At 40.8% G+C, this 23,283-nt stretch overlaps 2 protein-coding genes across 19 annotated transcripts in view; one reads left to right on the forward strand and one right to left on the reverse strand.

The window, feature by feature from the left end:
* otofa (otoferlin a) overlaps positions 1-9,882 on the reverse strand; it is a 165,862-nt gene extending 155,980 nt beyond the window's left edge. For all 15 annotated transcript variants that reach the window (XM_062034943.1, XM_062034942.1, XM_062034941.1 and 12 more), the window contains exon 1: positions 9,503-9,882. In XM_062034943.1, the coding sequence (XP_061890927.1) occupies positions 9,503-9,584 (82 nt within the window). In that variant the 5' untranslated portion in view covers positions 9,585-9,882. The remainder of the gene's footprint in view (positions 1-9,502) is intronic.
* fndc1 (fibronectin type III domain containing 1) overlaps positions 5,060-23,283 on the forward strand; it is a 97,349-nt gene continuing 79,125 nt past the window's right edge. For 3 of the 4 annotated variants that reach the window (XM_062034945.1, XM_062034948.1, XM_062034947.1), the window contains exons 1-4: positions 5,060-5,146; positions 6,099-6,383; positions 10,445-10,475; positions 10,772-10,820. The gene's annotated coding sequence lies outside the window, so the exon portion shown is untranslated. The remainder of the gene's footprint in view (positions 5,147-6,098; positions 6,384-10,444; positions 10,476-10,771; positions 10,821-23,283) is intronic. The other variant, XM_062034946.1, reaches the window with a different exon arrangement.

The raw sequence follows: 23,283 nt of genomic DNA on the forward strand, positions 1-23,283 counted from the left end.
CTTTATGTACATATTTATATACAGATTTGAACAATAAGTTATTCACTGAAATACATGTATTATCAATCAATCAATCAATGTTTATTTATATAGCCCTAAATCACAAGTGTCTCAAAGGGCTGTACAAGCCACAACGACATCCTCGGTACAGAGCCCACATACGGGCAAGGAAAAACTCACCCCAGTGGGACGTCGGTGAATGACTATGAGAAACCTTGGAGAGGACCGCATATGTAATTGTGGTTCTTACAAAAAATATATGTTATAAAATATAAAAGCTAAAATGTCTCTTAAAGCTCTGTCCCTTTAATTAGTGCATACTAAATAATTTAACTTTAGCCTACTACTACAACCATATTATTTACCAGCAACATAAAGTGAAACAGAGGCAGAGGTGTCCTGCCACAGTCAGTAACAAATAAACAGAAAACAGTAGTGGTCAAATACAAATAAGGCAACAAGAGAAGAATCCTACACTTCTCTTTTGTAAAGTAAATCTGAACAGCCTATATGGGCATCTACATCAACTGTATGATTTGCCTGAGAAGCTGGCAGGACAAAAAAAAAAAAAAAAAATACAAATACTTTTTTTTTTTTTTAATTTTTTTTTATTTTATTTGTGGCGGACGTAATTCTTTTGTGGCGGGCCGCCACAAATAAATGAATGTGTGGGAAACACTGCTAATGACAACACTGCTCTCATAACTGCTCTGCAGGCACGCAATAGGTGGCTGAAACGTTCGTACATAAAGACAAGGTTTATACAAAAAAGCATGATTTGATTTGGTCTGTGGTTCGTAAATTGAAAATTTTAGTTTTAATGAGGAGTTTGTAAATCGAGATTCCACTTTAAATGCATTTTTTGGGGGTCTAAATTTAAAGAACAAATACGTTCAGTAAGAAAGATGATTATTAACCCACATTATTTCCAGGTTTTCTCGGGCCACGTAAAACAATGTAGCGGGCCAAATCTGCCCCCCCAGGCTTTGAGTGCTACACCTGTGCTTTAGGGGAATGAAAAATTGGAGGAGAACACGCTGCTTAGTCTTGCTAGTAAAGCATGCAAATGCTGCCCAATGTCTTCCATTTTTGCATCTACTTTCTACACCGCTTATCTTGGGCTGGATACGGAATTAGCAGACTAATTTGTGACACGGTATAATAGCGATGTATGTCAACATTAGGGCTGGGCGTTATGGACGAAAAAGTATATCTCTATATATTTTTACTTAAACTCGATATTCGATATATATCTTGATATATTTTCCGGTGAAAGTATACATATAAAAATATTCATTTTTGAGCGAGATTGACTGAAGTTGAAGTGAATGACAACTGTACTGTAAACAGTCAGTGACACTTTTATTAACCCAGTTAGTCAAGATGGGTATTAACAGCACAGAAAAGAAACTGTTTAAGTAGCACAGAATTACATAACATAAATAAAATTGAAAAATATTCTTTCTATGTAAAATAAATAACATAGCTGTGCAAATAATACAAAATGTATCAAACTCAGATAAAAAATATATTTTCAGGCAGGCACTTTTTAATTCCCAGTCGACGATGTCACACACGTACAGTTCTGGTCAGCGCCGAGTAAGTGACTTGACTTAATTGTGCGGCTATGATCTTCCTCACTTCGGCATACATTTTTGGCAGCATTTCTCGTGCGAAATATGCAACTCGAGAACAGTTTGGATTTGTGCTTACATGGTAAACAACTCAAATGAATGTTTTATCCAGACGCATACGGTACATTTGTCCAAATATGTCCAAGTAGACACTTTGTGGATTTCCTGGACATTGTCTACATCGCTAAAAGAAAAATCTAAGGAAGAGAATCCCTCTGCCATTTTCCACTAGTTTTTTTTAATATATAAATCGCCCGCTTGAATATTCCCTTTTCTCTTCTACGACTCTCTCGTCGTCATTTGGGATGTCTGTTGTGATTTCCCTTCCTGGTTCCATGCCCTATCTTGCCTCTGATTGGCCTGCCCCTAATGTTTTGCCCTAATCTTAACCAATCGTGACTCATCATAGTAAACAACCAACCAATCATGGATGTTCTTATACGTGCAAGCACGTCTTGGAAGGAGGAAGGGGAGGGATTTGGTAGCCCATTGCGAAGGAGTTAGAAACGGGCGAGAACAAGGAACAGTCGTTTGGTCATTTTATTGTGAAATAAACTATATCGATATTACGATATTTTCTTAATTCATATCTTGTTTCAAAATATATCTATACATCTTACAAACTCGATATATCGCACAGCCCTAGTCAACATTGACAATAACATCATAGTCCAGCAATTATGCAATGTACAGGAAGAAAACCAGCATCTGCCGAGCAATATCGAATTAGATGACGAGAGCAAAGCCTAAAAAAAAATATTTTTGGAAACAAATTCAGCCGTGTGAACCCCTTGCGCAACAGTCTCTGTACAGTATTACATGAACCCGTCACACCTTCTTTAATGCTAGGTTGTGCGTGAACTGTGCTCATGCTGGAACAATTGGACATTAAAACAAAACACACACTCAAGGAAAGCAATTGAACTGCAGCTAGCAGACCGTGGGGGGCTTTATACAGTCTCTAGCTCCACTTGTATGACATGCTGCATGTACAGCTGAGACCCCGGGGAATTTGCAGTAGCACAAAACACTAAAAATCCTCCATCCCTTCACCAGTGAGCACACTGGAAACACACACACGCAGGTAGGAAAAAGGAAGGGGGAGTTGGTCCCGTGACATCCTTAACAATACTGATGCTAACTCTAATCAGTGTATCAGATACAAGTTCGAGTTGAGCGCTTTCCTTTGACCATAAAACTAAATGCTTTCTAAGATACTCTCCTCTCTCTTACACATACACGAACACACACCAAGTGGCTGTAATCCCTGTACGCGACACTGATTCTCGTTCTGTCCGGCAGGCTGCTCAATGCAGGTCAAGTCGGGCTTGACTTGAAAGGCAAGAAAACTTAACGTTTCTTTAAAATCTCAGATTTTTACATGAGAATTTGAAAATATAAACATGACCGTATTAGTGTAAGCCTTTTCTACTCTCAAACAAAAAGGTACCATTCGTCAGCCTTATCACTGACAGTGGTGTGCCGTCAGGGCCAGCAAGGCCTTCTCTGGTGGCCTAACATAACCAGAAATCCTGATCATAATTTAAGATAAAATTATTTTTTTATTTACTTTCCCTAAATATCTAAAATGATTCACATTCTCTTCATGTCATATCATGCTCGTTCCACTGCTGCTATTTTTAGTTTTATTTTGTATCTAATCAGAATTCAGCAAGCTTATGTTGCCATGCTGCACCAAATCTGCCAGACTCCTTCAGATTCAGCAATGCTGTGTACTTTAAGTGAAGGGGAACATACAGTTGATAGACAGTTGCGATAGCCAATCAGATCACGAGTTGTTGTCAGTAAGGCCGTCTAGCTGGCCCATACTTGCCAACCTTGAGACCTCCGATACCGGGAGGTGGGGGGTGGGGGGCGTGGTCGGGGGTGGGGCGTTGTTAATAGGGGAGTATATTTACAGCTAGAATTCACCAACTCAAGTATTTCATATATATATGTACCGGTATGTATGAAATACTTGACTTTCAGTGAATTCTAGCTATATATATATATATATATATATATATATATATATATATATATATATATATATATATATATATATATATATATATATATATATATATATATATATACATATATATATTATTATACATATAAATAGAATAAATACTTGAATTTCAGTGTCCCGGAGGCTATCCAGTAGATGGCAGTATTGTCCTGTTTAACTTCTCCGTTCATGACTGAGTATATCATTTCGGCCACCGTGTTCAATGGAGAAGTCTGTTCTACAAAATGTACAGGCAACATACCCTTTCCCCTTCGAACTGTCCTGGATTAACTGAAATTCTTGTTTCCATTCGTTTTGGAACTTGCAAGCGTATTTCTTCATCTTACTCGTCGACGGCGTCGCCATGTCTGTAACTTCCTCGTTCTTCTGCTTCGTCTCCTTGTTGTGTGCGCAGTTGTGCACTCTACTCTCTAAAAGCCGTAGATGTTATGACGTCGCGCAGGCAAGCTGTTTATATTGTGGGAAAGCGGACGTGAGAACAGGCTGTCCCCACTCAGGTCCGCATTGAGCTGGAGGGGGCGTGGCCTCCAGCTCCGGCTGAATACCGGGAGTTTGTCGGGAGAAAATTTCTGCCGGGAGGTTATCGGGAGAGGCGCTGAATACCGGGAGTCTCCCGGTAAAACCGGGAGGGTTGGCAATTATGAGCTGGCCTCACGTTGAACGTGACCTTTACGCGTCCTGTGATTGGATACTCATTGGGACCGTTAGCGGATGAATTTGAGAACACATAGAGTTCAGAGACAGTTGCGATAGCCAATCAGATTGCAAGTTGTTGACAGTAGCTGTTGTGTTACAACTAAAAGCTGTAAACTCTTATTGTTAAAGTGTGTCATACTTGTCATTTAATTAACATTGTTACATGTGTATTTGTCGCCATCATGTGGTCAGGGCAGTTAATATATCTTTGAGAAGTGTGTACTTTGAATCAAACTTTATTGACGGGAAGTTGCATAAGCCAAGCAGAGAAATTACGGTATATGTTTTAATTGCTTGATGCGTTTTAATACATTTTTAAATGCGCCAGAAAATAACCCGTTTTGTATACTGTTGATGTGATTGTATGCCCAGTAGGGTGTAAATGTGTTCCTGTATAGTATTTTTCCAGCAATGATCATGTGGTGACATCAATTATGGTATTTTGAGAGGTAATCATTGAAGTCGGAGATCACTGAAGGCGGAGGTGGAAAACACACAGCCCGCCACTGGGTTATAATTGGGTTTTCCCCCGTTTGTGTTTTATTTCCTGTCAGCGCTCTTATTTTGGTTCCATTTCCTGCACGTCTCCCTGAGCGCTTGTTTCCCTCACCTGTCCCTGATTGGCAGCCTGACACACCTGGTGGCAATTGCCAATCAGGCTACTATTTATACCTGCCTCTCGCTCCAGCAGTGCTGGAGGATTGTATGCTGTAGACCGTTTGCTATCTCCAGTTTTCATTGTATCCTGTTGCCTGATATCCTGTTTCCTGTCTCCTGGTTCCTGGTGCGTGTTTTCCCTGCATTTTTTACATTCAAGTCATGTTTTCCTACATCAAGCTTGCCATCTCTGCATCTTGGGGTTTGTCACCAACCCTTCCTGACACCATTTTGGCAAAACATGCACCCCTGATGTGTTGCCTGTGCTATTATCGACCTCAGAAGTTAGAATGACTTGAAATTTCTCACACAGTTCAGTACACTCTACAAAAACCCCACTGTAACATTCGGGTGTTAGGCCGAAACGCCTCAGAACTTAGTACATGTCTGTAAAATGTGTGCAAGATTGGTTGAAAAACATGGCTGCCATTAACCAAAATGTCTTTAGCAATTAGCAACTCTTGCCCATAAATCAGTTAGCAGTTTTATCAGAATTTATGCAAACAGCCATGTAATTAGTTTTTTTGTTTTTTACGACCATGTAGTTCAATGATCAATTACTCCAGCAGAACAGTTGATTCACATTTTCATTATTACAGTAATGTAATGTTTCTGTATTCAAATGGTTTCAGGCCATTTTTTTCTGGTTAGTTATTAACCAGATAGTATTTCCTGGAAGCTCCATCATGGCATGTTTTCATGGGCCTCGACATATCGAGCAATCATAAGTGCTCATAGGTTGGCGGTTAACTGCCCGGAATAACCCAGGCACACATTACCACAATGCACATACAAGCGCACACACCTCCAGAACCCAATCATCGTTGAGATCACATGACCTCATCATTAACTCTTAATGAGAAAGTAGAAACATGTGGAAAACATTCAAATCTGTCAATTGTAATCACTGCCAGATAAAGCCCCATCCATATTAGACAGTTGTACAGAGGTCTAACATTCCAAGTGTGTTGCCCAAAATCCCAGTTAGAGGTTTCTCATATTTGGCAGTCTGAAACCTGCTGAAGGGACACATATTACTGTTGTAACAATATTCCACCCATTTTCTTCTGTTTATCCAGGTCCAGTAGTCTAATTAGTAAAGAAGCCTGGACTTTCCTATCTCCGGTCACTGCTTTGATTTCCACTGGGGGGACACCAAGACATTCCCAGGCCAGATGCAAGACATACTGTAGTCCCTCCAGCGTGCCTTAGGTCCTCCTTCGGACTGAGCATGCCCAGAACGCTACACTCGAAGGCAGCCTGTGGACGTCCCGACTCGATGCCTTAGTCAACTGGCTCCTCTCGACGTTAAGGACTATTGGCTTTACTCTGAGCTGACTGAACTACTGACCCTATCTCTAAGGGTGAGTCCAGCCACTCTACGGAGCAGCTGTGTGCAAAAGTATGAATTGAATTGAGAATGCCGCCCAAATTCCAATTTATGGGTTGCAAACTGGAAGTAGAATTGCAAATAAACTTCGAATTGAGAGAAATAGAATTGAAAATCCATGAAATGTTTATTGATAATTTTTGTGTATTCCAAAATCATGCTTTATATCAGGGGTCCCCAAACGTGGTTTAATGTAGGCTTTATTTTCACGGACTGGCCTTCCACGTGTGGTAGATAAATAAAGCAAATAAGTGCATGGAAAATGAATACATGAAAAAAATCACCATAACATTGAATTAGTGGGAGCCCCTGGCCTTTCCCTTGTTCAAAAAAAGCTCTCCTTAGACTTTTGTTTTTTATTCGTTTTTGCTAGTAGTAGGCTTTTTTTGGCTTTAGTATCTAATGGGTTATAGGTGATACATCACATTCAAGGACAAGAGCATGGATATATAATAAAGCTAGAAATACTTGCCACTAGATCCAATAGATTTCTGTGGATTTATATTTCCATTCTAAAATTTAGTTATTCATAGTTTGTGCAATATTTCATACGTCGATTTACTGTTAGCTTTTTTTGGTCCAATTTTCCATGCGCAAATACATCTGTTATTGCTAACTACTTGTGTTATAGGACTATGAGCAATAATACCAGCACTATAACTTACAGGCCAAAGGAGATGTGTATTTCCTTCCTTCAGCACAAGTATTATATGCAACAATTTAACACTTCTCCATCTGCCTTATGCGCTTTAACTACCATGGTCACTTTGTTCCTGATCCGCCCTGATCTTGGTCATCAACCAGCCGCAGACTACAGATGGTGCCTAGCATTTGGCTACAATTTGCCACCTTTACATTTAATGTTTATTAATGTGCATTGTCCCATGTAGCAAATAAAGCAAATGGTGACTTCCTATCAGGAGTTTTATAATACATCTATGATCAAGCATATTGGTGTCTGGTGGGACTGGCGAAAATTAAGTAGGAGAAAATGCGGTCGGTTATAAATTATTTAATGTCTGTGTGCGGCCCGGTGCTGGTACCCGGACCGGTGGTTGGAGATCACTGCTCTGTTATATTCCTTACATCAAACATATTACATAGAAATATTATTACAAGGGACTTCATGTACACACTAGGCTTTAATTACAGGAAACCTTTTTCATTGACAATTAAGAATAAAAGCATTAAGGGGGCTGAAAAAAAGTATCACTTCCAAATTGTGATTCTTATTTATTGTGATTGATATCGATTCATAACGTTCAAAAATTGCACTTACTCGCGTATACGTCAGCAGTCGAGGACCTTTTGTAACCTGTAACCTGTTTTAAAAGGTTTTATTTTATATATTTTTTGTAACAAATTCTATATCAATTTGAATCAAAATTGTGTTGAATCGAAAATCGATTCTGGATTAAATCGTTACCCTAAGAATCAAGATCTTAACATGAGTTGTTATAAGAGTCACATCCCTAAAAGCATATTCTGGAAAATATACAATTTATCTGACGTATTATTACTTGCAAATTATATAGAAAAATATTCCATACCCCAGAATACTTTACTTTATCCAAGCACTCAAAATGGAGGTAATTTGTGTTTGATTTTAGTGTTTGTAAAGTATGTTTAGTAGTTAAGCCAAAACGTTACACATTCTTCCTGAAACTTTGCTTTGAAGGGAAACTTCACTTTTATTTGTTGAAATGTTGCTTCAGGGGAGACAAGAACACACATCTTCACCTTTTATGTACTTTTAAAATAGTAAAAAACTGAGTGCGAGGCGGCTAACAATTCAAGTAATGGGATTCATTGATTAAAAGCGCTCTAAAAATCACCCATAAAACGCCAAAATTGCTCCATTTACTTGCCGTGACCTGGATTTTAACCAAGCTATAGATACATTGTTATTGTAAGAGCTAACTCTAAGAACTACCTTGCTCACGCTGCTCTTCCGGCCACTCGCAAGTAGCCAGCTACAAACTAATAGCTAGCTTAACCTGCTAGTAACATTGGTTGCGAGACGCCATAAAATAAAGAAGAAAAAGAAGAAGCTTTAGCTGCTTCTGTTGCTGCTCTATAGCGTTTGAGTTTGTAAAAGTTAATGCCAGGCTATAAATCATGCATCTCACTTGTATAGTAGAAGGTTGTGTCAACTTTTAAAAAATCCACACACTACCAACATGATACTATATCGCTCTCAACAAATGGAGCACAGCATAAGACCATCGCAACATCGCTAGAAGGCATGTTTTATCTGAGGAATCATTCTGAATTTAGCTGCTCACTAGTGCTGGAAGATACAACCATCCCATCAGTCGGCATCCCAGTGAGAGCAGACATTGCAAGTTACTGTTTTATCTTCTTGTATGGAACGTTTACAATAGTGTTACATGATAACGCTCCGAGACTCTCACAAATTCTCTCATTAGTGGTAGCACACAGAGAAAAGTGCTCTCGTAGTTGTTGTTGACATTGATTTAACAGCTAGAGCGCGTAGCAAGAGTAACATTCGTTATGTGCCACTGAAAGAAGTTATGTTAATGCTTAGATTGACCTATATTTACAGACCGGTGGTTTTTACAGAGCTTTATAGGCAAAATATATCGTATCCCAGTCCATTGCATTCTCAGTTTTCCCACTATTTAGAGCGCACAGAAAAGAGACTTCTTGTCTCACATAAGGATTATGGAAGATTGGCAGAATTCCAACAAATAAAGCGCAGTTTTCCTTTTGGGAATTTGTCTGAATTTCAATGACTTTCACTTCCTGTAATTCTAATTCCAGTAGAGTGGAGCCTGTTCAATTCAAATTCCAATTTTTAAATGATATTCCAATTTTGGCCAAGCCTGCTACACAGGAAACCAATATCATCCACTTGCATCCGCAATCTTGCTATAACGACCACTACCCAGAACATGTGATCATAGGACATATAGGTAGCTTGACCATTGCCAGATTTAAAAGGTACATTTTTGTACATCAGGGGACCTTTACAAGAGATCTGAGAAACTGTGACTCCAATTTGTTCCAACTTCTGACACAACAAAGAGCAAAAGTAACTTCCTCCACCTGGTCCACCCACGGTCCACCTACCTCGAAATGTGACTTTGGCGATGCGGTCACCTTTCCCCCGGAGGTTGGCGACCGACTTGAGGTGAACCATGAGGGACATCATGAGTACGATTTGGTTGGGGGAGTAAGATGTTACTCCACACGGTCAAACTTAAACCTGCTGCTGCTGGCAATCTGGTCCCATATAAGAGCCTCTTCTCCTGAGTGGATCCTCTGCGATCTTAAATCCTTTTCCATGCGCGCAGAATGAAGATTCAAATGTGGGTTTTTTTGTTTTTTTTCTTGGCTTTTTTTTTTTTTTGTGCGTTTTTAATCTACACGCAAGCAAGGTGTGAGTTGGCTGTGCGCTCAGCAGCTCCGCAGGCTGCAGCATGCATGGAGCATCTCCTCGTTGCTCCGGTGGAGGGAGGCGGGGTGGGTGGGGATGGGGGAAGTGGGGTTGGGGGAGGGGGGATGGGGTGGAGGGTGAACTATAGCTTCCTCTGTAACATTAATAACAATGCACCACATTAGAGCCTTTTTTTCTTGTATATAAATGTATATTATATGACTGGCACTGTTGCTGGTTTTAATTAAACAATATGTTAATTATTATTGGTGCACTGCATCATGCTGAAAATGGTTAGTTATGATCCCATGACATAAAAAAGTGATTTCTATCTTTTATTATTATGGACATTTAAATGTCATTAAATTGTATAGGTGACCATTTTTTATACCTGTTTAGTAAATGTTTTTCTATTGCAGGATATTATATAACAACATTGATTAATTTAAAAAAGGACAGGTTTTTGTCACTATGTAGTGACTTGCTTATGGTATTCTCTGCTCCTGGTCAACTTTCTAATGTAATGAATGAGATGCAAAAAAAAAAAAATGTGCAAGGATTAAATGGGTAAGACAGATGCTGACCAGTTGCTAGGCAACCAATTTCCCACTTCTTCTTTTTTTGTATTCACCCAGGACTGTTCCGGTCATACAGGAGTCAGATCAGGTAAGCCCTGTCAACCGGACAATTCAATGTTTTAATCTTTGGGTAAATGTGGCTCCATATGGTCTCACAGTAAACAATAACGACAAGTTTCATTGGGTACACTGTACAGTATACGCTTCCCACTAATTGAACCTAATGTAGGCTTTTATGTTTATTCATTGTCCTGTAGACCTATAGACTTTGATATAGGCTCCAGCTCACAGGATATACAATATAGAAAATGAACATATTAACTCTCATCATACTGAAGTCACGTCTTCTTTTGGGGAATTAACAGTGTTGTGGTCATTTTACAGAAACAGGAATCATTCCACTCTTGTTTTCCTGTCTACTAGGCTACGAATGGTAAGGAATGTTCAGAAATTCAACCTTTCAGACAAACGGTCTCTTAAAACCATTGCGATGATTTCAAGAGGAATCAATTTCTACTACAGTAATACCCTAGATTCCCGGTTCTGTGACAGAGCTCTTAACTCAAAACACTTGTATCTCAAATCCACGGACGCAACTGAAATAATTTGAGTTGGCTCCCCTTAAACAGCACAATTTTAACACGTAACATGTTTTTTTTTTTAAAAGAAAAACAAACTCTGGGACAATTAATATTGTATACAAACAATACAATAGAATGTATTACTAACTACTACAGTAATTTTATGCAGTAATGTAATAATGCACAGCGTGGATTTCTACGGTATTTCCTTCCAGCTACTTCTCAGTCAAACACATTAGCAGTTTTTACATATTTTGATGAATAAATGTCCTCTGTTGAGATAATACTTTAACTTAGTCTTAGACTTAGACTACCTTTTATTGTCATTCAAATTTGAACTTTTCAGTACAGATAAGAACAACATTTCGTTGTATTAGCTCGTTGTAGTGCAGGATAAAAGAGCAATAAGATAGATTTACTGTACAAATAACATTCTTTATAGAATCATTTTTCTTTAGTATAGTGCAGACTCACTGTTTTCTTTTAATTCAATGCAGGGGTGTCAAACTCAAAATCTTTTCCCAAGTGGGCAGGCCTGGTAAACTTATGGCATAATAACTTAAAAATAAGACAACTTCAGATTGTTTTCTTTGTTTTACAAAAACAAGCCCATTCTGAAAATGAAAATAGTTCTTTTGATAAAACACTTCAAGTTGAAAATTCTGAGGAAAAAATTGGTGCAGTTTCAAAAACACAAAGGAACTTTCAGTTTCAGTTCATTTCGAACATGCATACCATACAATGTAATGCATCACATATTTCCAGTTGTTTTATTACAGCACGTCCGAAAAGGAGTAGAATGAAGCTGAGCTCATTTAATCCTAGCCCTTTTCATACCATAGCAATTTTATCCCATTTCCTTGTTCTCTGTAACAGAACAGTGAATACATAAATAATATACCATAGTAAGTAAACAAATATTAAATACATAAATAATCTTTATCTAAAAAAACCCACAAAAACACAAAATTTAAACTTAGACTTTGTCTGTGTATCTACAAAGCCATTTACATTTTTAAAGGTGCTGTTAGCAACTTCCTCACAGTAAAATGTTTTCAAAGCAAAAAAAACCAACTAAATACTAAATAGATAAAAGGTAATAAAAACTCTTGTAGGTATTAATTAGGTTTATGTAGCTGGGATAGGCTCCAGCTACCTCGAGAGGGACAAGAGGTAGAAAATGGATGGATGGATGGATGTATGCCATTCGCTTTTCGTTTGGAATCTGAAAATTATTTAACACAAAATTAATGGTCACCGTTTTTGGGTTTATATTAAAAAAAACAGAAAATGGATCGGTATCCACTATCTGAATTTATGAATGGGTTTGAAAATCGAATTCAACTCTTTTCTCTATTCACCATTCAAAGCTTGGAGATATGGTAGATTGCACATGCTCAGTGTCCCTTTCCCGTATCCTCGTCTGTGACTGTGAGCGACCTGGCAAAAACAACAGAAGAGCAACTTTTGCCTGCTCGATAGAGAAACAATAAAATATGTCACTTTCCATGTCTCTGGACATAACAAAATAGAAGGAAACTCTTGAGCGCGTTAAAATTGTTTTGACGACCCTGACACCGTTCTTTGTCTTCTTCTTCGGATGTTCCGAGTCACTCACAGACGAGGATCCCGAAGAGACACTGCGCATGTGCAATCCACCTTGTTTAAATTCCCATTAAATACATTTGGATAACAGATAAGGTCTGTTATATATGGCAGATTTTAACACAAACAAAAAAGGGTTGATTTTCATTAAAATATTGCCATAAAATTGGATTTTGTGCTGTTCTCCTTTTATGGATTTTAATGTTTCCAGATAAACACAAAAATCCAATTTATGTTCATCCTAAATGCAAAAATGCTTGGTTATCTGTGTGATGACAAATTGAACCGGAAGCAGTATTTTAGCTTTTCCTTTGCGTTTAGCATATATTTAGCATAACGCTAACATCTTTGTTCAGCAGGAGTCATTTTTCGTTTTAAAAAAGTGTCATTAAATAGTTGTCCAACTTTTGTTTTAGAAATGAAAATACAAAAAACCTCCATGAAAAATAAAAACAAAGGACCCAGATTTCCCTCGCCCGGACGCGGGTCACCGGGGCCCCCCCCTGGAGCCAGGCCCGGAGGTGGGGCACGATGGCGAGTGCCTGGTGGCCGGGCCTGTCCCCATGGGGCCCGGCCGGGCACAGCCCGAAGAGGCAACGTGGGTCCCCCCTCCAATGGGCTCACCACCCATAGCAGGGGCCATAGAGGTCGGGTGCGATGTGAGCTGGGCGGAAGCCGTAGGCAGGGTACTTGGCGGTCCGATCCTCGGCTACAGAAGCTAGCTCTTGGGACGTGGAACGTCACCTCGCTGGGGTGGAAGGAGCCTGAGCTAGTGCGCGAGGTGGAGAAGTTCCGGCTAGATATAGTCTGACTCACTTTGACGCACAGCAAGGGCTCTGGAACCAGTTCTCTCGAGAGGGGCTGGACTCTCTTCCACTCTGGTGTTGCCGGAAGTGAGAGGCAACGGGCTGGGGTGGAAATTCTTGTTGCCCCCCGGCTCAGAGCCTGCACGTTGGAGTTCAACCCAGTGGACGAGAGGGTAGCTTCCCTCCGCCTTCGGGTGGGGGACGGGTCCTGACTGTGGTTTGCGCTTACGCGCCAAACCGCAGCTCAGAGTACCCACCCTTTTTGGATTCACTCGAGGGAGCACTCTCCCGGTGATACCCTCGTTCTACTGGGGGACTTCAACATGATTGGGAAGAATGGCCGCCCGGATCTGAACCCAAGCAGTGTTTTGTTATTGGACTTTTGTGCCCGTCACAAATTGTCCATAACGAACACCATGTTCAAACATAAGGGTGTCGATATGTGCACTTGGTACCAGGACACCCTAGGCCGCAGTTTCATGATCGACTTTGTAGTTGTGTCATCGGATTTGCGGCCTCATGTTTTGGACACTCGGGTGAAGAGAGGGGCGGAGCTTTCTACCGATCACCACCTGGTGGTGAGTTGGCTGCGATGGTGGGGGAGGATGCCAGACAGACCTGGCAGGCCAAAACGCATTGTGAGGGTTTGCTGAGAACGTCTGGCAGATTCTCCTGTCAGAGAGGGTTTAATTTTCCACCTCCGGAAGAACTTTGAACATGTCACGAGGGAGGTGCTGGACATTGAGTCCGAATGGACCATGTTCCGCACCTCTATTGTCGAGGCGGCTGATTGGAGCTGTGGCCGCTAGGTAGTTGGTGCCTGTCGTGGCGGTAATCCCAGAACCCGTTGGTGAACACCGGCGGTGAGGGATGCCGTCAAGCTGAAGGAGTCCTATCGGGTTCTTTTGGCTCATAGGACTCCTGAGGCAGCGGACAGGTACCGACAGGCCAAGCGGTGTGCGGCTTCAGCGGTCGCGGAGGCAAAAACTCGGACATGGAAGGAGTTCGGGCGAAGCCATGGAAAACGACTTCCGGACGGCTTCGAAGCGATTCTGGACCACAATCCGCCGCCTCAGGAAGGGGAAGCAGTGCACTATCAACACCGTGTATGGTGAGGATGGTGTTCTGCTGACCTCGACTGCGGATGTTGTGGATCGGTGGAGGGAATACTTCGAAGACCTCCTCAATCCCACCAACACGTCTTCCTATGAGGAAGCAGTGCCTGGGGAATCTGTGGTGGGCTCTCCTATTTCTGGGGCTGAGGTTGCTGAGGTAGTTAAAAAGCTCCTCTGTGGCAAGGCCCGGGGGTAGATGAGACCCGCCCGGAGTTCCTTAAGGCTCTGGATGCTGTGGGGCTGTCTTGGTTGACAAGACTCTGCAGCATCGCATGGACATCGGGGGCGGTACCTCTAGATTGGCAGACCGGGGTGGTGGTTCCTCTCTTTAAGAAGGGGCACCGGAGGGTGTGTTCTAACTATCGTGGGATCACACTCCTCAGCCTTCCCGGTAAGTTCTATTCAGGTGTACTGGAAAGGAGGCTACGCCGGATAGTCAAACCTCGGATTCAGGAGGAACAGTGTGGTTTTCGTTCTGGTCGTGGAACTGTGGACCAACTCTATACCCTCGGCAGGGTCCTTGAGGGTGCATGGGAGTTTGCCCAACCAGTCTACATGTGTTTTGTGGACTTGGAGAAGGCATTCGACCGTGTCCCTCGAGAAGTCCTGTGGGGAGTGCTCAGAGAGTATGGGGTATCGGACTGTCTGATTGTGGCAGTCCGCTCCCTGTATGATCAGTGTCAGAGCTTGGTCTGCATTGCCGGCAGTAAGTCGGACACGTTTCCAGTGAGGGTTGGACTCCGCCAAGGCTGCCATTTGTCACCCGTTCTGTTCATAACTTTTATGGATGGAATTTCTAGGCGCAGTCAAGGCGTTGAGGGGATCTGGTTTGGTGGCTGCAGGATTAGGTCTCTGCTTTTTGCAGATGATGAGGTCCTGATGGCTTCATCTGGCCAGGATCTTCAGCTCTCACTGGATCGGTTCGCAGCTGAGTGTGAAGCGACTGGGATGAGAATCCGCACCTCCGAGTCTGAGTCCATGGTTCTCGCCCGGAAAAGGGTGGAGTGCCATCTCCGGGTTGCGGAGGAGACCCTACCCCAAGTGGAGGAGTTAAAGTACCTTGGAGTCTTGTTCACGAGTGAGGGAAGAGTGGATTGTGAGATCGACAGGCGGATCGGTGCGGCGTCTTCAGTAATGCGGATGCTGTATCGGTCCGTTGTGGTGAAGGAGCTGAGCCGGAAGGCAAAGCTCTCAATTTACCGGTCGATCTACGTTCCCATCCTCACATATGGTCATGAGCTTTGGGTTATGACCGAAAGGACAAGATCACGGGTACAAGCGGCCGAAATGAGTTTCCTCCGCCGGGTGGCGGGGCTCTCCCTTAGAGATAGGGTGAGAAGCTCTGCCATCCGGGAGGAGCTCAAAGTAGAGCCGCTGCTCCTCCACATCGAGAGGAGCCAGATGAGGTGGTTCGGGCATCTGGTCAGGATGACACCCGAACGCCTCCCTAGGGAGGTGTTTAGGGCATGTCCGACCGGTAGGAGGCCACGGGGAAGACCCAGGACACATTGGGAAGACTATGTCTCCCGGCTAGCCTGGAAACGCCTCGGGATCCCCCGGGAAGAGCTGGACGAAGTGGCTGGTGAGAGGGAAGTCTGGGCTTTCCTGCTTAGGCTGCTGCCCCCGCGACCCGACCTCGGATAAGCGGAAGAAGATGGATGGATGGAAAATAGAAAAAATGGCCCGAAGTTGGTTTTTTAATTTGCATTTAAGAATTCGAAATAGAAAAACACAGACCGGATAATGATCCGTTTTCCGTTTTTTAATTTTTTTATTATTAAACCAAAAAACAGGTAAAGTAGTTTTTTGTTTTTTTTGTTCAATTATTTTTTATTCCAAAGGAAAAACGGATGGACCACATTCAAGTGGGTTGAGTTACACTCTGCGTCCACTTTTCTCTTGTTTGGCAGAGACATTTTGGGGCAGTGAATGTGCCAAAGCACGATTAATGTTGTCCCGATACCAATGTTTTGGCACCGGTACCGGTACCGAAATTATTTCAGTACTTTTCGATACTTTTCTAAATAAAGGGGACCACAAAAAATTTCATTATTTGCTTTATTTTAACAAAAAAATTTACGGTACATTAAACATATGTTTCTTATTGCAAGTTTGTCCTTAAATAAAATAGTGAACATACAAGACATCTTGTATTTTATTAGTAAGTAAACAAACAAAGGCTCCTAATTTAGTTTGCTGACATATGAAGTAACATATTGTGTCATTTTCCATTCTATTATTTTGTCAAAAATATTAAGGACAAGTGGTAGAAAATGAATGATTATTCTACTTGTTCATTTACTGTTAAAATCTGCTTACTTTCTCTTTTAACATGTTCTGTCTACACTTCTGTTAAAATGTAATAATCACTTATTCTTCTGTTGTTTGGATGCTTTACATTAGTTTTGGATGATACCAGAAATTTGAGTATCAATCCGATACCAAGTCGTTACAGGATCATACATTGGTCATATGCAAAGTCCTCATGTGGCCAGGTACATATTTTCTGAGTTTATAAACATAATAAAAATTTGAAAAAAATTATAGATGTTGTGATGCCAAAAAATATCGACGTAATCATAGTAGTATCGACTAGATACACTCCTGTACTTAGTATCATTACAGTGGATGTCAGGTGTAGATCCACCAATGGCGTTTGTTTACATTTTGACGCCGGTGAGCTACGGTGTGTAGAGAAACATGTTTAGATATTCCTCGTCCTGCAGGGATGATACTTGTAAGAAACTTACTTTATTTGTCGCCATGGAGGCGAGGATTAGTGATTTGGAAGTAGCTAAAACCCTGCTGACTGGGACAGGACGTTAGCCGCTAGCTAGCTAGCCATGTCTTAAGGCACCTCTTCCGGTGGGCGTTTCAGTGTTATAACTTCACATTTATCGTTAGTTTTTAAGCCCAAATGCGTCCCGTCTCCCTTTTCTGTCTACACACTCTCTGTTTGTAAGTACTCCGTGATTGTGCGCTGCCGAACATGCTCCTTTGCTTGTAAACCAGTAATGACACGACGTGATGACGAGGGGGGGTGTGGGGGACCAGTACTTTTCAGAGGCGGTATAGTACCGAATATGATTCATTAGTATCGTGGTACTATACTAATACCGGTATACCGTGCAACCCTAAGCACAATGTGTTCGAAGCCGCGGATGTAAGGTTTTACGTTTTATTTATGTCAAGGCCACGCTTTACTGTGTACCTCCTGCTTGACATACTTGCTTGGCCCCACTGTAAACCGTTTCCTTGCCTAACGGAATTGCTATTCGGACATCCAGTGGATTTATTTAGAACATGAAAGATTGCATCTTATTTTAAAACTTAGCAAACTCATCCCGCAGACCGCAGGCCAGAATAAACATGCTTGCAGGCCTGATCCGGCCGGCGGGCCGTACATTTCACACGCCTAATTTTTTCTTCTTCTCAGCACTGTCTTTCACACTCACTTTCTTTCTTCACACATTTGGAAAATGTCCATCTCTCACTATAAACTAATGCTAGCGAGTAAGACCAGATGTTTGCGAAGATCTTACGGGGTTCACTGTTATATTTGCTATGCCAACTAATGGCTGGGATGCTTGTAGCTCAAATTTTTCTTGCAACTTAAAGCAAAACAATTAGTGGAGAGACAGCTCTTGTCTCAAAACACTCTTACATTTGGGCACTCTTGAGTTTAGGTACCACTGTATGTACACCGGCAGACATCAACTCTTAAAAAAAACAATACAGTGGATTATTTTGCTATGTACAGTAAATTATGTAACTAGGAATAATGTGAATTTAGGGTCAAACTGTTGCCATCGTTGAACCTTTATCAACTGTATGGACAATTTCTCATGGTTTGAATATTCTTAATTAATTGTAATGCAAGTGTAAAGATAATTTAACGAAAAATAAAAGGCAAATTAATACCTGACGAACATGCTCAATCACACAGGACAATGTATGAAGACCCAACTCCCTTTCTTTTGGTCAAACTTAGCTGGACTTCCAGTCTTGTCTGATACAGTATGTATGTAAGTAGTGGCCTATTTCTTTGCAGCATCCCGGCTTTTTTTGCTCAGAAATAACCTCCGCCGTGTGCGTTAACTGACATGTTGCATTACATCTCCTCTGGCAGCATGTAGGCGTTGCCATCAGCTTGTTTTTATTCACCCCACGATGTTGACGATGCTCCAAAACTGCACCACTTCGGCGTGGCGTGTACAAGTAGCCATAGTTAGGCGCTGCTGTATGGTATGAACTGTACTTGCATTTAAACACTCTGTGAGGTCACGCTGCTCGTATCGGATTGTTCATTAGAGCTGTGAGCTGGAGACTTGTTTTAAGGGCGTAGTAATTAGAGTGAGACCACAGTGATTACAGTTGGGGTGGTGATGTCCTCACTCCTCACACGTGTGACAGGCTCGTATAGCCTCACCTGCCTTATGAGACCCAATAAAAGTTGTATCAAAAATACAGTTTTTATAAACATAACATAATATATATACTATATATATATGTGTATATGTATATGTATATATATATATATATATATATATATATATATATATATATAACATAATATATATATATGTATGTGTATATGTATATGTATATATATATATATATATATATATATATGTGTATATATGTATGTGTGTGTGTGTGTGTGTGTATATACAGTACAGGCCAAAAGTTTGTACACACCTTCTCATTTCAATGAGTTTTCTTTATTTTCATGACTATTTACATTGTAGATTGTCACCGCACATTTTGTAGATCAGACTTCTCCATTGAACATGGTGGCCGAATGGATATAGTCACTCATGATCGGTCAGAGAAGCACAAGGCGGCGGCAACGCAGCACCGGTCACAGCCCAGTATCATGGGCCACCTTGCTAAATGGAGAGCCGAGGGTGTAACATATGCCGAGACAAAGATGGCTATGCTGATAGCTGCAAGCAACATCCCCTTCTCATTTGCGGATGTTTTCAACAAATCCGTGAAGGATATGTTCCCGGATTCAGAGATGGCTTGCCAGTACTCAAATGGCAGAACAAAGGCTACTCAAATAGTGAAAGGTAAGAGTTTTTTTTTTTTTTTAAGCAAGCAGCAAGTACAGTACAGTTAGTAGAACTGTGTTTTCATTACTGTGTACTGTACTATATATGTGTGTGTTTGTGTTTGTGTGTGTGTGTGTGTGTGTGTGTGTGTGTGTGTGTGTGTGTGTGTGTGTGTGTGTGTGTGTGTGTGTGTGTGTGTGTGTGTGTGTATATACTGTATATATATATATATATAAATAAGAAATACTTGAATTTCAGTGAATTCTAGCTATAAATATACTCCTCCCCCTTAACCCCGCCCCGCCCACCTCAAACCCCCCGCGTGTGCGTGCGTGTGTGAGAAAATTATTGTACTTAAATTTGTCTGAATTATTGGTGTTTTAGAGCGAGGAAATGGACGATATACAAACCCCGTTTCCATATGAGTTGGGAAATTGTTAGATAAATATAAAAGGAATACAATGATTTGCAAATCCTTTTCAACCCATATTCAATTGAATGCACTACAAAGACAAGATATTTGATGTTCAAACTCATAAACTTTTTTTTTTTTTTGCAAATTATAATTAACTTAGAATTTCATGGCTGCAACACGTGCCAAAGTAGTTGGGAAAGGGCATGTTCACCACTGTGTTACATGGCCTTTCCTTTTAACAACACTCAGTAAACGTTTGGGAACTGAGACACATTTTTAAAGCTTCTCAGGTGGAATTCTTTCCCATTCTTGCTTGATGGACAGCTTAAGTTGTTCAACAGTCCGGGGGTCTCCGTTGTGGTATTTTAGGCTTCATAATGCGCCACACATTTTCAATGGGAGACAGGTCTGGACTACAGGCAGGCCAGTCTAGTACCCACACTCTTTTACTATGAAGCCACGTTGATGTAACACGTGGCCTGGCATTGTCTTGCTGAAATAAGCAGGGGCGTCCATGGTAACGTTGCTTGGATGGCAACATATGTTGCTCCAAAACCTGTATGTACCTTTCAGCATTAATGGCGCCTTCACAGATGTGTAAGTTACCCATGTCTTGGGCACTAATACACACCCATACCATCACAGATGCTGGCTTTTCAACTTTGCGCCTATAACAATCCGGATGGTTCTTTCATACTTGCCAACCCTCCCGTTTTTAGCGGGAGAATCCCGATATTCAGCGCCTCTCCCGACAACCTCCCGTCAGAGATTTTCTCCCGACAAACTCCCGGTATTCAGCCAGAGCTGGAGGCCACGCCCCCTCCAGCTCAATGCGGACCTGAGACTGAGTGGGGACAGCCTGTTTTCACGTCCGCTTCCCCACAATAAATCAGCTTGCCTGCCCAATGACGTCATAACATCTAGGGCTTTTAGAGAGTGGAGTGCACAACTGCGCACACAACAAGGAGAGGAAGCAGAAGAACGAGGAAATTACAGACATGGCGACGCCATCGACGAGCAAGATGAAGAAATACGCTTGCAAGTTGAACAGAGAAGTCAAACAGGACAATACTGCCATCTAATGGATAGCCACTGGAACACTGAAATTCAAGTATTTCTTTTATATGTAAATAAAATTAAATATGTATATATATATATATATATATATATATATATATATATATATATATATATATATATATATATATATATATATATATATATATATATATATATATATATATATAATTCACTGAAAGTCAAGTATTTCATATATATATATATATATATATATATATATATATATATATATATGAAATGTATATATATATATGAAATGTATATGAAATACTCGAGTTGGTGAATTCTAGCTGTAAATAACCACGCCCCCAACCACGCCCCCCGCCCCCGACCAAGCCCCCACCCGATATTGGAGGTCTCAAGGTTGGCAAGTATGGTTCTTTTCCTCTTTGGTCCGAAGGACACGACGTCCACAGTTTCCAAAAACAATTTGAAATGTGGACTTGTCAGACCACAGAACACTTTTCCACTTTGTATCAGTCCATCTTAGATGAGCTCAGGCCCAGCGAAGCCGACGGCGTTTCTGGGTGTTGTTGATAAACGGTTTTCGCCTTGCACAGGAGAGTTTTAATTTGCACTTAGAGATGTAGCGACCAACTGTAGTTACTGACAGTGGGTTTTTGAAGTGTTCCTGAGCCCATGTGGGGATATCCTTTACACACTGATGTCGCTTGTTGATGCAGTACAGTACAGTGATTTCTCCAGATTCTCTGAACCCTTTATGGACCGTAGATGGTGAAATCCCTAAATTCCTTGCAATAGCTGGTTGAGAAAGGTTTTTCTTAAACTGTTCAACAATTTGCTCACGCATTTGTTGACAAAGTGGTGACCCTCGCCCCATCCTTGTTTGTGAATGACTGAGCATTTCATGGAATCTACTTTTATACCCAATCATGGCACCCACCTGTTCCCAATTTGCCTGTTCACCTGTGGGATGTTCCAAATAAGTGTTTGATGAGCATTCCTCAACTTTATCAGTATTTATTGCCACTTGTTCCAACTTCTTTGTCACGTGTTGCTGGCATCAAATTCTAAAGTTAATGATTATTTGCAAAAAAAAAAAGTTTATCAGTTTGAACATCAAATATGTTGTCTTTGTAGCATATTCAACTGAATATGGGTTGAAAATGATTTGCAAATCATTGTATTCCGTTTATATTTACATCTAACACAAATTCCCAACTCATATGGAAACGGGGTTTGTACTATAGAAACAAACATTATTCTGTTTTTAAAAGAGGAATAATTATTTTTAATCGGTATTGCTGCACAATTATATAAAAATGTAATTTAATAATTCAACAACTCTCATGCTATCGTCAATATAGGCTCACAAAGGCCAAAACATCCGTAAAACACACTCTAGACCAGCCTTATTCAATTCACGGCCCGCGGGCCACATCCGGCCTGGCAAAGCGTGTCACAATGAAGCAGCAGTGGGGTGAGTAGAAGAAGACTACTCTTTCAACCCTGAAAAAAAATCTAAATAAATAGCAAAAATCTGACTTTTAACAACGACTGGACAACGAAGTATGAATGATGGAGTCATTGTTTTATGTCGGCCCTTTTAAGCGACGGACACATTAATTCAGACCAGCCGCAACAAAGGTAGAAATCCCAGTGTGTAAGCTTCAACACAAAACTTGGTCAAACATTTGTAAGTAATTATTGTCTATAAAGATATTTAGTTTGTTTTGCATTGAAATTGGTGACTTTGTGATGCCTTTTGTATTTGTGGTTGTGTTGATATTTGAGAGTAAAGCTCGTTTAGTACATGTAGCGCTAAATTTGACCAGTAGTAGAATGCTACATCTTAGGTTTAATTGTGATAAGTCACATACGTTGTGTAAATGTTGTGTAATTTCTATATGTATGTTAACATCTGTAGATAATTGTGTGTTTGTATTAACACTTATACCTTCCGTTTTATTTATGGAAAATACACAATGGCCAAACAAAATTTCTGTTTATTCATGCTTTTAACTTAGCTGCACACGCTGGAATTGAGTACGAGGGCAGAATAATGAATTTATTGACAGTGCAATTTGAAAACTGATGTGTTTACTTTGTAAATAAGTAAACACAGTCTCAAAGAAATATAACCTGCGGGGACCAAACATCCACATTTCGATGTCCTTGGGCTCTTAAAACTGTGGCACTTTTCATTATGTAGTTGAATAGCCCTGCTGACTGCTTAATTTAATATTAATATTAATGTTTGTTAAAATGTTTTTTGTCTA

Source organism: Entelurus aequoreus, linkage group LG23 (genome assembly GCF_033978785.1).
Source record: "Entelurus aequoreus isolate RoL-2023_Sb linkage group LG23, RoL_Eaeq_v1.1, whole genome shotgun sequence".
Lineage (NCBI taxonomy): Eukaryota > Metazoa > Chordata > Actinopteri > Syngnathiformes > Syngnathidae > Entelurus > Entelurus aequoreus.